This window comes from Phocoena phocoena, chromosome 14, assembly GCF_963924675.1.
Source record: "Phocoena phocoena chromosome 14, mPhoPho1.1, whole genome shotgun sequence".
Classification (NCBI taxonomy): domain Eukaryota; kingdom Metazoa; phylum Chordata; class Mammalia; order Artiodactyla; family Phocoenidae; genus Phocoena; species Phocoena phocoena.
Window position 1 is genome coordinate 8,579,315 of NC_089232.1, and position 15,275 is coordinate 8,594,589.

At 36.9% G+C, this 15,275-nt stretch overlaps 1 protein-coding gene across 1 annotated transcript in view; it reads left to right on the forward strand.

Moving 5' to 3' along the window:
• The window catches only part of TMEM131 (transmembrane protein 131), a 201,414-nt gene that overhangs the window by 44,635 nt on the left and 141,504 nt on the right, over positions 1-15,275 (forward strand). The window contains exon 2 of the mRNA XM_065891409.1: positions 8,022-8,083. Within this exon, the coding sequence (XP_065747481.1) occupies positions 8,022-8,083 (62 nt within the window). The remainder of the gene's footprint in view (positions 1-8,021; positions 8,084-15,275) is intronic.

A 15,275-nucleotide genomic window follows, 5' to 3' on the forward strand; every position in this document is an offset into this window, starting at 1 on the left:
TACTGTGTTCTTCTTTTTCAAGATTGTTTTGGCTATTATGGGTTTCTCACATTTTCTTAAGTGTTTTAAGATCAATTTGGAAAAAAAACAAGGTGGGATTTTGATAATGATTGCATTGAATCTAAGATCAATTGGGGGAGTATTACAGTCTTTACATTGTTAAGTATTCCAACCTATGTCTTTCCATTTCTTTAGATCTTTCATTTGTTTCATTGAAGCTTTGTAGTGTAAAAAGTATATTGGTCTTACACTTGATCACGGTGTATAAGCCTCTTTTTATGTTGCTGGATGTGTATTTTTTATTTTGTTGAGGATTTGATATCCATATGCATAAGGGATATTGAGCTGTAGGTTCCTTTCTTGTGATAACTTTATCTGATCCTGGTATCACAGAATAAGCCTTCATGGAATAAGTTGGGAAGTGTTTTCTCCTGTTTTATTTTGGAAAAGTTTGTGAAGCATTGGTGTTGATTCTTCTTTAAACATTTGGTAGAATTCACCAGTGAAACCATGTGTCCCTAGGCTTTTCTTTGTAGGAAGATTTTTGATTACTATTTCAATCTCTTGTTATAGGTCCATTCAGATTTATTCTTGAGTTAATTTTAGTTATTTGTATTTTTCTAGGTATTTGTCCATTCATCCAATTTGTTGGTGTACAATTGTTCCTAGTTATTCTCTTATAATCCCTTTATTTCTATAAGCTTGGTAGGTCCTTTTTATTTCTAAGTCAATAGTAATGTTCCCTGTTTCATTTATGGGTTTTTTCTTGGTCAGCCTAACTAAAGATTTGTCATTTTTGTTAATCTTTTCAAAGAACCAAGTTTTTGTTTCACTGATTTCTCTGTTTTTTGTTATTGTTCTCAATTTTATTGGTGTCCACGCTAACATATTATTTCTGTTTTTCTACTTGTTTTGGGTTTAGTTTCCTTTTCTTTTCTCCTGTTTTGTGAGAGTTGTTATCATGACTGGGTGTTGGCTTTTGTTAAATACTTTTTCTGATTCAGTTTATATGACCAAGTAATTTCTCTTCTTCAGCCTGTTGACAGTGGTGAATTATATTGATTGATATTTAAATTTTGAACCAGTCTTGCACAACTTGAATAAATCCCACTTGGTCATGGTGTGTAATTTTTTATACATTGCTGGATTCAATATATTAAAATTTTTTTGGGTCTAAGTTAATGAGATATATTCTGTAGTTTTTGAAATAGTCTGTGTGATTTTTTTTTTAGAAAAAAATTTAGTAGTATATATATGTAACAAAATTGACCATTATAACTGTTTTAAAGTGTACAATTGAGTAGCATTAATTACATTCACAGTGATGTGCCACCATCATCATCTATTTCCAAAACTTTTTCTTCACCCCAGAGTCTCAGTAATCATTAAGCAGTAAGTCCAACTCCCCCTCGCTCTAGTGCCTTGTAACCTCTAACCTACTTTCTAACTCACCGAATTTGCCTGTTCTAGACATTTCATGTAAGTGGAATCACAATATTAGCCCTTTGATGTCTGACTTACTTCACTCAACATAATGTTTTCAAGGTCCATGCGTGTTGTAGCATGTGTCAGAACTTCATTCCTTTTTATGGCTGAATAATATTCTGCTGTATTTATACACCACATTTTATGGCTCCATTCATCTGTTGATAGACAGTTTATCATACAGATCCTTTTGTGGGCTATGGTTCCAGTAACCAGCCTAATTTTCAGAGCCCTGGTGGTGATGTTTTGGTCTGCTTGTTTTGTTTGTTTGTTTTGGCCACATTGCGTGGCATGCAGGATCTTAGTTCCCCGACCAGGGACTGAACCCGCACCCCCTGCAGTGGAAGTGCAGATACTTAACCACTGGACCTTCAGGGAAGTCCTTGGTCTGCTAGTTTTGTGTGGTGCCTCTGGTGCTCCCACAGACCTTGGCTTGTGCTAGGGATGAGGGAGCACAGTAGGGTGAGCTTGAGTGTATTAGTGATTTTCTCTTGCTTGTTTAGAGTAATTGGTGGTTCTCAGCCATTCATTTTGTAACAAGTTTGCTGATCTTTTTATATAAATTAAGCACTTTAGGATAAAATAAAAATTATGGTATTTTATCATAAGCTATAACATTAATTTTGAAAAACATTTGTGACTCACCATTTTAGATGTGTGGTGTATGTCCAACACATCTGAGTCGCGTAAAACTATATTTTGAGTTTTAGTAAACAACATGGACACAGCCTTTCTTTAGGAAGTTGGTAATACTGAGTGGTGTTGATAAAATTGGAATTTGACTTATGAATTCCTTTGCACTTTTAATGTGGGAAGACGATAACAAAGTAGGTGTATATTACTTCTTTCAGATAAGAAAATTAATGAGGAAAGAAACAAGGGTCCAGTCATAAAGTATCTTTATGGATAGAAGGGACCCATACAAACCTAGTCCAGAATGTTTAAAAATATTTGTTACTGAGCCTTTTGTTGAAATAAGATCCTGAACAAGTGTAACTATAAAAGAGACATTAATATCATTAACAATAATTAATTCTGAGATAGTAATGCCATTTTTTTTTTTTTTTCCGGTACACGGGCCTCTCACTGCTGTGGCCTCTCCCACTGCGGAGCACAGGCTCCGGATGCGCAGGCTCAGCGGCCATGGCTCACGGGCCCAGCCGCTCCGCAGCATGTGGGATCTTCCCGGACCGGGGCACGAACCCGTGTCCCCTGCATTGGCAGGCGGACTCTCAACCACTGCGCCACCAGGGTAGCCCAGTAATGCCATTATTTTAACGAATATTTCTTTTCTTCCATTTTCCAGACTCTGTGCTAGATGACAGGCAAACCAGAAACTATTTACACGTTGTGATAAGAGTTAAAATAGGGCATGGTTAGAGGGGACAGGGAGTGGCTTGGAGCAGTCACTGGGGGTCCCCTCTGCAGGTACTGTTGAGGCTGAGACTTGAAGGGCAACAACCATGAGAAGAGCGTTCCAGGCAGGGTGGCTCTTTGACACAGGATTTGGGAGTCCTTTCAAGTCCTGCCTGTGTGCCCCTTTCTTCCCCTCTTGGATTTTAAAAAAATCATGGATTTCACTAGTCCAGCCTCCTCCCCTCATGTGAGGAGACTGTGAAGGCCAGAAAGTAAAGACTTGATGGTGACAGCCTAGGATCCTGATGTGTGGTACACACCCCCGCGCCCCCATACACACGCCCAAATGACATGTATTCCTACTAGCTATTTACAACATTCATTGTTTTCATGAATTATTATAAAAGATGTCTGAAAACAGGCATTGTATCTAGTCATCATTTGCAGTGTTCAGAAAAAAGAATCTCTACCTCAAAGAAAAAAAAACCCCTAATTATAGTAGATAAAGATTTGCCCTTAAAGTGAAGATATTTTTGTCTTATAAATGTCATTCTTTTAAATGATATTTAAATGTCATTTAAGTGAGATAGGGAAGTAAACTCAATTTCTGATCTTCTGTTTTGAAAGTAAGTGATAAATAACTGACACACTGAGATTTTTCCGCTGAAAATAAATGTCTTTGTTACTCTCAGACATCATGGTGATGTGGGTGAATATGAGGCGCTTAAAGTAGGTCTTACTGAGCCCAGCTTCACAGAGTAAATGCCAATAGAATCATAAAAGCCAGAACTAAAACCTCTTGTGTTTATATGTCCTCCTTTCCTCCCTTGTTATTGGAAATACATGGCTGATTTTTAAAATTAGGTTGCTTGAAGGTACTGTTGGTTGTGAGCATTAGTGTCACGTTACTTTGAAAGTAAATAGTGATGGGTTTAGAAGCATAGGTTCTGGGGTCCCATTGCTGAAATTTATGGCCCCTCTCTAGCCACTTTCTTGCTGAGTGACTTTGAGCCTAACCTCCCTGTGCCTGCTTATCTTCAAACGGAATCCATAAAGTCTAGTCATAGGATTAGTTTGAAGTTTAATAACACAGTAATTGATAATTATTAGATGGTATTCTTATTTCTGATACATCAGATTGCTGCTTTAACTGGGGAACATTGAGACAGTTTGGGATTCCTTTGGAGTGTAAAATAAGGGACAGAAATTCTTGGAAGAGGAAGTAGCTGTCAGTTGTGGTTTCAAATCTAGAGATATGGAGATGTGTGAACTTGACTTGCTTTGGTTACTTTTTGTAATGTATAGCTTAATAACTGTTAACACATTAAATGATTAAGTACATATTCTGTTTTTTCTAGGCATATAATTTGAAGTTACTATGATTGATCATTTAAAGCAAAATACCCTAATTTGTTTTATGCCAGAATTGAATCCTATTCATTTCTACATATTTTAAGGAAAGCTGTTGATGTATAACACAATATTTCCCTTTCAGAACTTTATAAAATAGCTACCGCTCTTAATTTTTTTCAACTAAGGTAATTCATGTTTTTGTTTTTTTTAAAAGCTCCTAATTAAAAATACAATACACCCAAATTATATTACTGCTTTTCTTTCTTTAGTAAAGTTCTCATCAGTTAAAGGTCTGATCTAGCTTGATGATGGGAAATTATGCGATGGTCATTATATCATAACTCTATTAGCAGACACCAAATATAGCACATTTCTGTTACTTTTTTTGGTCTGTTTTCTCTGCTAACTAAATGGAAAGCGTCTAACTGGGAGCTAGACCTTTTGTACATTGTGAGCATCTGGCTATTCAGTTAATTCTTGTTCATTGTGTTCTTACATCAGTAAATCTGTATTCAACAAGAGTATAACAAAAAGGTTTTCTGGATCATCTAAATTTTCACTTTATGTTAAAAGGGTGGGGGAGGGGATGAGAAGTGGGATGGGTGAGCTGGGCAGAGCCTTTTACATTCACAGTCCTTTTTTCTTAATGGTTCATCACTTTATTTGGAGACATTTTTGTGTACTCCACATGTACTCTATGTCAGTAATTCCGTTGGAGCCATTAGCTCTGATCTCACTTTTGAAATGCAGCTACAAGCTAAGACTAGAGGTAACCAGAAAGAGTTTGTTTGTATCAGTGTGTGCAAATACCAGTACTTATACCTGAGCAGAAAGGTGGTATTTCATTCACGCACTCAGTGTTACTGAATGTTCTGTATATACGAAGAACTGGTGGGGAATGAGCAGGGTAGAGCAAGTTGGAGCTGTGGTTGAAGAGAAACACAAGAAATGGAGGGCAGGGCTTTCCCAAAATAAAGTCAGGGTGTGATTAAGAGAATAAGAGGAAATCGATGCTCAGCAGGCAGGAAAGACACCATCCTAGTAGGTGAAGTGATCTAATTCGCTGGCATCTCATCTGCTGCGTGACTTTCAGCTTTGGTCATACTGAAAAAGCCAGGTACATGGGCTTAGACAGTAGGCTTCTTCATGGACTCTACCCAAAGACCAACAAGAAGGAGCCAGTGAGGGTCATGTTAAGCCAAGTGAAGCACCATTGTTTCATGAGTTTTAAAAAATAAGCTTTTCATTTTAGAACAGTTTCAGATTTATATAAAAATTCTAAATATAGTACAGAGTTGCCATTATACCCCCCTCCCAGTTTGCCCAATTATTAACATCTCACTTAATATGGTACTTTTTTTGCAATTAATGAACCAGTATTAGTATATTATTATTAAGTACAGTTCATATTTTATTCAGGTTTCCTTAGTTTTTACCTGATTTCCTTTTTCTTTTTTAGAATCCCATCCAAAATAGCATATTACATTTAGTAGTCATGTCTCCTTAGGCGCCTCTGGTCTGTGACAGTTTCTCAGACTTTTCTGGTTCTTGATGACCTTGACAGTTTTCAGGAGTGTACTGGTCAGGTGTCTTGTATAACGTCCCTCAGTTGGGATTTGTCTGATGTTTTTCTCATGATGAGTCTGGAGTTATGTGATTTGGGGAGGAAGGCCACAGAGATAAAATGCCATTTTTGTTATGACATATCAAGGGTACTGTCCACATGACTTTTCCCTGTGGATATCGACCTTGATCATCTGACTGAGGTAATGTTTGTCAGCTTTCTCCGTTGTAAAGTTACTCCTTTTTTCCTCTTTTCCGTACTGTTTTCTTTAGGAGTCACTATATGCATCCCATGCTTAAGGAATGGGGAGTTATAATGTTCCACCTTCTAAGTAGAAGAGTTTCTGTATAAATTGTTTAGAATGCTTCTGCCTGAAAGCTTTGTCTCTTCTCCCCCATTGTTTATTTATTCATTCATTTCTTTATACCAGTATGGACTCACAGATATTTATTTTATACTTTGGGTTTTAATCCAGTACTGCTTGACTTATTTTATTGCTCAAGTTGTTCCAGCTTTGGCCATTTGGGAACACTTACTGTTAACTCGTACATCTGTTTGACATATTCCCATCAATGTAAGGCTTTTTTTAAAGCACTTTCTGGCACAAGTTGCTCCCATTTCATCTTGTGTATTTCCTGCCCCAGTCCTAGATTCAGCCATTTCTCCAAGAAGCCCCAGTTCCTTTTATTGGGGAATGGTAGTAGAACCCAAGATCTAGGTGCTAGATGTGCTTTTTGCTACTGGGTTGTAATACATGTGTGTATACTAACCTGCGTATATGCACATCTGTAAATATCTCTATATGCAACCATCTGTATCTGCATTAAGCTCAACATGAACTTGTACTGATGTTGCCAACTCTAATCCATTACCACATAGATCGTTCTAGCCTCCTTCCCTTGCTTTTGTGTAAACTCTTATTCCGACAGTGAGAAATCTCTCACCATCCACCGTCCACCATCCATATATTTAATTGTTCAATTCCAGTGTACATGTGTAGCAGCGTCAGGATGGTTAACCCAAACCCCTGTGGAAAATAACTTTATTAACTAGAGATAGTGCTTGTGTACAGTTTCTGTTGGCTTTAGTCTTACAGATTCCACTCATTTCCAAATTACTTAGGTCAGCACTTTCCCCACTCCACCCTACTTCAGGGAGATGGTTTCTTACCTTTGCTCTGTATTTAAATTGTTTTGTCATATTCTGTAGTCTACCTGGGATTCCTGATCTCCTAAATGACTTTTTTAATTGTATACAGTAGGTTCACGCTTTGTGCTGTGAAGTTCTGTTTTTGACAAATGCATCGTGTTAATTGCATCTACCATTACAGTATCATACAGAAGAGTTTCACTGCTTTGAAAAATTCCCTATGCTTTGCTTATCCCACCCTTCCTTTCTTTCTCCAAACCCCTAGCAACCACTGATCTTTTTACCATCTCTACATTATTGCCTTTTCCAGAATGGCATATACTTGAAATCATAGAGCATGTAGCCCTTTCTTATACTTTTTATCACTAATATTCCACTGTATGGTTAATCTACATTTGTCTCTTTATTCAGCTATTGAAAGACATCTTGATTGTGTCCAGTTTTTGATGATTATGAAAAAAAAGCTGCTATAAGGAAATGCTTGCAGATTTTTGTGTGGACATAAATTTCCAAATCAGTTGGGTAAATATTTAGGAGCACAATTGCTGGATTGTATGGTAAATGTACGTTAGCTTTTTAAATACCCTGTCTTTGCATTGTACTCAGTTTCTTGGAATGGAATAATCTCCTCTTGCCATTCTCCTTGCCCACTCCCCCACCAAGTCAGTTTTGACCATTGATCCCAGGTCCTGTCATCACTACAAATGAGCAAATGATATAGAACTTCAGCTTACCATTTTGGGGGGAAATAAAATCCTCTAGTGATGTTTCCTATGTGTTTATGTTACTTTCAGTTAATCTCTCAGTGAAAACAATCAGCTGCATCTAGTTGAATTTTACTGTTTTGTGCTTTCTGGCAGTATAGCAGGAGTAAATATTTTGTGAGTGGCTTACATAGCCTGTAGGTTGTTAAAAATACTTTCTAATTGGGTTGTATTGTTTTGGTTTCATAGTTACTAAAATCCTGAAGAACTAGTCAGATTTTTCTCTTCAACCATCACCATCAAGCAGTATATTTTCAAATTATTAAGTTGTAGTAATTAACTTTAAAAGATTTTATTTGAATGAAATTTATGTTCCCGTTAAGTGATAATATGTTTTGCTTCCTTCACAGCATTTATTCAGTCGGAGAGCATAATAGAAGTACTGCGTTTTGATGATGGAGGACTTCTACAGGTAATTTTATTTTAAGCTTGAAGAATTATCTCAGTGTCAAGCCTTGAATAACATCTGATTATTATTTTTCTTTTAAAACGTAACTGGTTCATATGAAATATATTTTATGAGCTTCATATGCAGACAGGGCAGTAGAGTCATTGGTAATAATAAAAACCTCCATAGCTGTATGGATTACCTTTTAAATAAAATATTTCTGGGGGATGTTGAGAGGTTAGGTGGGGAGAGTTAGATCAGGAGCAGTGGAATTGGTGGTAAGCTCTATTAGTATGGAGCCAGTGAGTGAAACGCTGAATTCGGATGTTGGACCGCAAAATATTTATCTGGAAGAGAACTTCTCCAGGGGATATAAGTTCTGCAGATGTACATCTATATCATCCTTCCACTAGCCATTCTAAGCCGTGTCTTTATATATATTACACATAAAATTAGAAAGTGTAATCTGATAGAAGTCCTGTTCTGCCTTTCAGACATAGCTCACGTATCACCGTGAAGCCTGTTTTAGTCTCTTCTTAGCTAAAAAGCAGTTCTAGAATTTCAGAGCTGAAGGAGACAGTACAAGCCATCTTAACCAACCCTGATTTTTGTGGCTGATTTTCTCCTTCCAAACTTTTTTCATATTCTATGCTTGTCTTACAGTACTCGCCACCTTTGTAATAATAACAAGTGTTTTTAAATACCATGTTATTTGATAGCATGGCAGATATTTTTTTATTCATGTTATATTCAGGGGAAACCAAGGTTTAGATTAAGAAAGTTGCCCACGATCCCATGACTTTGCAGTGATGGCATGGGTATTAGAATTCTGGTCTTCTCACTCCCGGTGTGATTGTTAGTCTCTTTGTTACATGGTGCTGCCTATGATGTATTTGTTTACTTACTTATAACTAAATACATGACTTAAATAGTTCTCCTGTAGCTTATAATAAAGGCAGGAAAGTGAAAATTAAAGTTAGATCAAGGCAATAGAGAAATAATTCTGCTAGGGACTTGGAATAAGATTTGTGTTTTAGCATAAATTTAGATTTCAGACACTAAGCCAAACAAAGTAAGCAAGGAAACAAGTGATGGGTTGTAAGGTTCTTTTTCTCTGACAATGAAGCAAATAAATGTTTCGGATGAAAACTTTTTCCCTGTTTCTAAATTTTTAAATAAACTTATTATTCTACTTTTATATAAGAGATGTTGAGAAACACAGCAGGCAGTGGCTGCATGGTGCTTGCAGAAAGTCTTCGTATGGCCTTTTATATTTTAAAAGTGAATAACAACTGAAGATATATAATGATCTCTAGTTTTGTAAAGCCACCTTGCTAGAAAATGATCTTGGTCTCTTGCTCTAGTTCTTTAATCTGTTGCAAGATGAGAACTTGGAGAACCTATAGAAATCACTGTTTTAAACATCTCCCTTTTGGTGATTTGCAGGATCTAGAGAGCAGGCAACTCAGGACTGAATTTCTAAAAAATTCTCTGAGTGTAGTTATCCTGTACTGATTGAAAAAGGATTTATTATATCCTTCAGGAACTAGACATCTAGGTTGCAAGTAGATAATCCATTTTGAAAACTCTGAAGCTTGACATGTGTTTTTGCTGGGGGAGGCTGTCAATTCACGTCTAAAAGGACTTGGGTGTGGAAGAGCTCGTCAGCTGGGATGTCATTTGCTCATCCTCTTTGGATCTGCTGAAATGCTTGGACCAGTGCTTGGGGGAGGCCTCAGAGTTCTGTAGCTAAGGTAATTTTAGACTGGAGTGTTAAGGGCAGGTATTACCACTGGTTACTTCAGCCACAGTGAAACCTCACTAAGCCTCCTGCAGAATGCCTAATGTTGAGATGCTATATATAGTGGATTATATATCTGCAAGTAACAGAACATAAGACCCCTCTGAATAGACATTTATAAAAATCATTCATTTGAATGTTGAAGAATGTTGCCTAGGAACAACTGTTTTGATTTTGACATAATGTCATTCTTCCTGGCGATAATTTGCCAATAAGTTCAGCTATTTCTTAAACAGCTCCTGGTTTCTTGTGATTAGAAGAGAAGTATGTTCATGTAGCATTTCTGTGGCAGAATATATATTGGGTTTCTCCAAATTAAATTAAAGCTAAAGCAGGGAGAGAGTCAAAGCAACAGCCTTGTTTTACATTATTTAAAATTAGAATTTTGCTTGAGAGCATTCGTTCCCAGATTGTGGAATTTATGTTACAGTCATGTGGCTTGGCTCATGGTGATTTTTTAAGTCCTAAAAATTAATTGATGATAAGTCAGTAAAAATTGTAAAAACATTAAAAATTTGCTAGAAAGTTTGGACTTGATTTCCTATTTTATTTTTAAAGAAAAGGAAAATGAGGCTCATAGAGTATTGAGCTGCTAGAGTGAGAATCCAGCATCCAGTAAGTACCCAGCTTCCTGGTTCCAGAACTCTTTCCACAGTACGATGCATGTGCATTTCTTGCCAGTGCGTTCCCTGCGTTATCACTAGTGATGTTAGGGTATGATTGGAAATCGTAGCAATCCTCTTAGCCCATGTTTTCTTTAGTTGGTGTTTTGACCATTGTAATTCCTGCTTGGCAGGGCTACTAAGATTTGGTATATAGAACATAGGAAGCTGAGTCAGTTCTTAAGGTGAGCAGACACTGAGGATGCTGCCTCAGCATCTTGCTGAGAACCCCAGCTGACACATATAATAAAGGATATCTGTTAAGGAGGAGGGATGTGGAAAAAACTATGGTAAACAACATACTTAACAGTGAAATGCTGAAAGTTTTATCTCTGAGATGAAGAATGGATCAAAGATGCCCACTAAATACCACTTAGATTCAACATCATGCTAGTTGTAGCCAATAAAGGAAGACAAGAACAGCTACTGAAACTCGCGCACCTAGAGCCTGTGCTCTGCAACAAGAGAGGCCACCGCAATGAGAAGCCCGTGCATCGCAACAAAGAGGGGCCCCCCCCGCTCACCGCAGCTGGAGGGAGCCCGCACACAGCAGCGAAGACCCAACGCAGCCATAAGCAAATAAATAAGTAACTTGTAAAAATAAATAAAATTTAAAAATAAATAAAGACAAGAATTAAAAACTAAAAGGATTGAAAAGGAAGAAAAAAATGTTATGCACCTCAGCTTATGATAGTTTATGGAGGTCATCCAGAGCATCTACAGATAAGTTACTAGGGTCAACAAGCAATTTAGCAAGCTTGCAGGGTAACAGTTGATACATAAAAACAACTGCTTTCTATGTTTATGTTGAGCCGTATGAATTATACCACTTCTATAGATCAGAAAAGGCAGCAGAGTCTAGCCAGACTCACACATATATGGATACTTGATTTATGAATAAAGTGTCGCTGAAGAATACTGGGGAAAGAAAATATTGGGGAACAGTCAATAAAGGGTGCTAGGACAAGTGAATATCTATATGGGAGAAATAAAACTTTGACTTCACACCGATAACAAAAATAGTATAACTATTTTGGGACTCTGGAGTCTTCTGAAGGCTTATGGCTTCAAGCGGAAGGCTTGAGGTAAATTAAAGTAAAATATGGTCCATTTCAGCTCTTAGCCTAGAAGCAGTTACCCACCCTCACCCCCTGGCCCTGCGGCAAGCAGCTGTGCATGTTCATCAAGCAGCTTGCACACAGCTTGCAGAAGCCTGTGGGCAAAAAAGGATTCTGTCCTCCAGATATTGGGGATCCATGCCCTGATTGCTGCTTTTGATCGCAGAGGTTTAGACAGAGAGGCAGGCGGCCATTATTGTTGCAACTCCCCCATTGTTAAAAGTTCCTCACCCTGAAGTGAACCAGAAGATTTAAAGGGCTGACAACCTTCAAAAGCCACTGCATATATGGGGGAAATTAGAAAATCACTTTGAATGTTCAGGGAAAGGCCCAGGTTCATAAAACACCCGAGAAGACCTTAAGTGTACACCTCAGGCTTATCTTTGGCACAGACATAGCCTACATCATAAAACCAAAAACAATAAACAGAAGCAAACAGATAGCAAACTCTGGAAAAGGAGGAGAATCTGACACCTGGAGTTACTCGATTATTAAATTCAAATATCCAGTTTTAAACAAAAAATCACAGCGTACAAAAAGAAACAAAGTATGGCTCATTCAAATGAAAATTTAATCAACAGAAACTATCTCTGAAAAAGACCTGATGGCAGATCTACTATACAAATTAGAAGTAGATCTATTTTAAAACAGTCATCTTAAGGATGCTCAAAGAACTAAAGGAAGATGTGAAGAAAATCAAGAAAACAATGTGTGAATAAAATGGAAATATCAATAAAAAGATAGAAAACCTAAAAAGAAAACCAAAAGAGGGTGACATCATCAAGATGGCAGAGTAGGCAGCCCTAGCTCTCATTCTTGTACAGAAACACTGACATAAAAGTAAATATTGGTACCAAAATACTTTGAAGAGAAATTCAGAATCCATCAAAGAAGCAGAAGTACCCCTAGAAGGGCACAAACTGAGAGCAGTCAGATTTTGCTGATAAGAGGAGTACTGACTTTTCTTTAATCTTTCATCTTTCTGTTCCTCAGACTCGAGAATTTCCACTGTCTTGTCTTCAAGTTTGATGATTCTTTCTTTTGTCTGCTCAAATCTGCCTTTGAATCGTTCTAATGAATTTTTCATTTCAGTTTTTGTACAATATTTCAGTTTTGCAAGATGAATAACTTCTAGAGATTTAGTGTACAGCATGACTGTAGATATAATACTGTATTATATACTTGAAATTTGCTAAGATAGTAGTTAATTGCTCTCACCAAAAAAAAGAGTATGTGAGGTGATCATTTCACAATGTATATGTATATCAAAACATCACATTGTACACCTTAAATATAAACAATTTTTATTTTCCAACTATACCTCAGTGAAGCTGGGGAAAAAAGAAATTAAAAAGAAAATTGAGCTGAAAATACAGTAACTGAAGTGATAAATTCTCGATGCTGAGGAACAGAAAGATTTAAGAAAAGTCAGTAGAGCCTAAGACCATCAAGTGAACCAACATATGCATTGTGGGAGTCCTGAAAGGTAAAAAGAGAAAGAGACAGAGAGAATACTTGAAGAAATAATGCCTGAAAATGTCACAAATTAATGGAAGACATGAATATAAGCATCCAAGAAGCTCAATGAACTCCAAGTAAGATGAACTCAGAGACTCATACTGGGACATCTTAAATCAGACCTTAAAAAGGCAAAGAAAATCTTGAAAGCAACAAGAGCAACGGGACTCATCACATAAAAAGGATCCTCGATAAGTTACTAAGAGATTTCTCATCACAAACTTTGGAGACCAGAAGGCAGTGGACCCATATATTCAAAGTATTAGAAGGAAAAAACTATCAACCAAGAATCCTATAACTGGCAAAACTGTTCTTCAAAAGTGAGGGAGAAATTAAGACATTCCCAGATAAACAAAAGCTGAGGAAGCTCATTACCATTAGACCTGCCTTGCAAGAAATGCTGAAGGGAGTCCTGCAGGTAAAAATGAGAGAACACTAGACAACAAGGTAAAGCCATATGAAGAAATAAAGATCACAGTAAAAGTAAATACATGGGCAATTTAAAAGTCGGTATTATTGTAACAATGGTTTGAAACTCCACTTTTTGTTTTCTACAAGATTTTCTACAAGATACATTTTTTAAAAAAAGTCTAAAAGCAAGGATTATTGTCACTTTGGTTTGTAACTCCACATTTTGTTTTCTATATAATTTAAAGATTAATGTACTTAAAATAATTCTTAGTTTGTTTTTGGATACAAAAAGAAGAAATTCTGTGACGTTAACCACCAAAAGAAGTAGGGATGGAGCTGTAAAGAAGTACACATTGAGTGTGATTGAGTTAAATCTGATAAAAATTCAAATTAGGGTGTTATAACTTTAGGATGTTAGATTAAATGGTAACCACAAAGAAAATAATATAGGAAATACACAAAATGAATTTAAACATTTCACTACCAAAAAATCAACTAAACCAAAAGATGACAGGACTACAGGAAATGAGGGAATAAAACAGTATAAGGCATATAGAAAACAAATAGCAAAATGACGGAATTAAGTATACTATTGAAGCTGAGCTGGTAGGAATTCAAACAAGTTTGTTGTAGATTTAAGATACAAATTATAATCTCCAGGGTAACCACTAAGAAAATAATGTAAAATATACGTAAAAGGAAATGAGTGGCCAACTTCAGCTTGTGTAAGCTAAAAGAAGTCAGTTTTAGGCATATACAGTCTTATCAAGGGTATGTCAGGAATTCCCTGGCGGTTCAGTGGTTAGGGCTCCACACTTTCACTCCTGAGGGCATGGGTTCAATCCCTGGTTGGGGAACTAAGACCCCGCAAGCCACAAAGCCAAAAAAAAAAAGAAAAAAGGATATGTCATAATAAGTGTGTAATAATTACACATAAGAGCACAAGATTTGAATTCTGACATATACTGTTTGATCCTGGACTGGTAAATATAATTTGAGTGTCTCCAGTGTATTGAGAATTGCAAGGACCACTAGAGATAGAGACAGTTGTGGCAGTTAATGAACTTTGAATTATAATGTAAGGAGATGTTATTACAAATGAAAATTAAATTATTGGTATGTCTTTATAAAATTCAGGTTACAGTAGGGTTTTCAGTCTTGGCAATATTTATATTTTGGACAAGGTAATTAATTCCTTGCTGGGAGATGAGGAAAGAAGACTGTTTTAAGTGTTGTACGGTGTTTAGCAGCATCCCTGGCCTCTACCCTCTAGATGCCTGTAGCCCTTTCAGTTGCAACCATCAAAAATGTCTCTAGACATTGCCAAATGCCCCGGAGGACAAAATTGCCCCCAATTGGAACCACTAGGTTATAGGGATAAACTTATGTATTATTTTTATGATAAGAGAATTTAATACTGTTTGGGAATATACCACATACTTACTTTTGCAGAGTCTTTTCCATTTGAGTTGAAGAATAGTTCATTTTCCTCCTTTATATCCCTTTGGGGTGCTCTCTGAGAGAGACTGTGCTCAGACTGGTCTGGAATGTGGAGCCTAGCAGTGAGCGAGGCTGAGACTGGAGCCCTTAAATGCAACAGAAGAATGGAGTCTGAATTGTGGGTGGGAATTGTGCTTATCTTTGTAGATGCACAGTGAAAAGATCATTTGCAATATGTCAAGCGTTACCAACTTTAAGTATCTGCG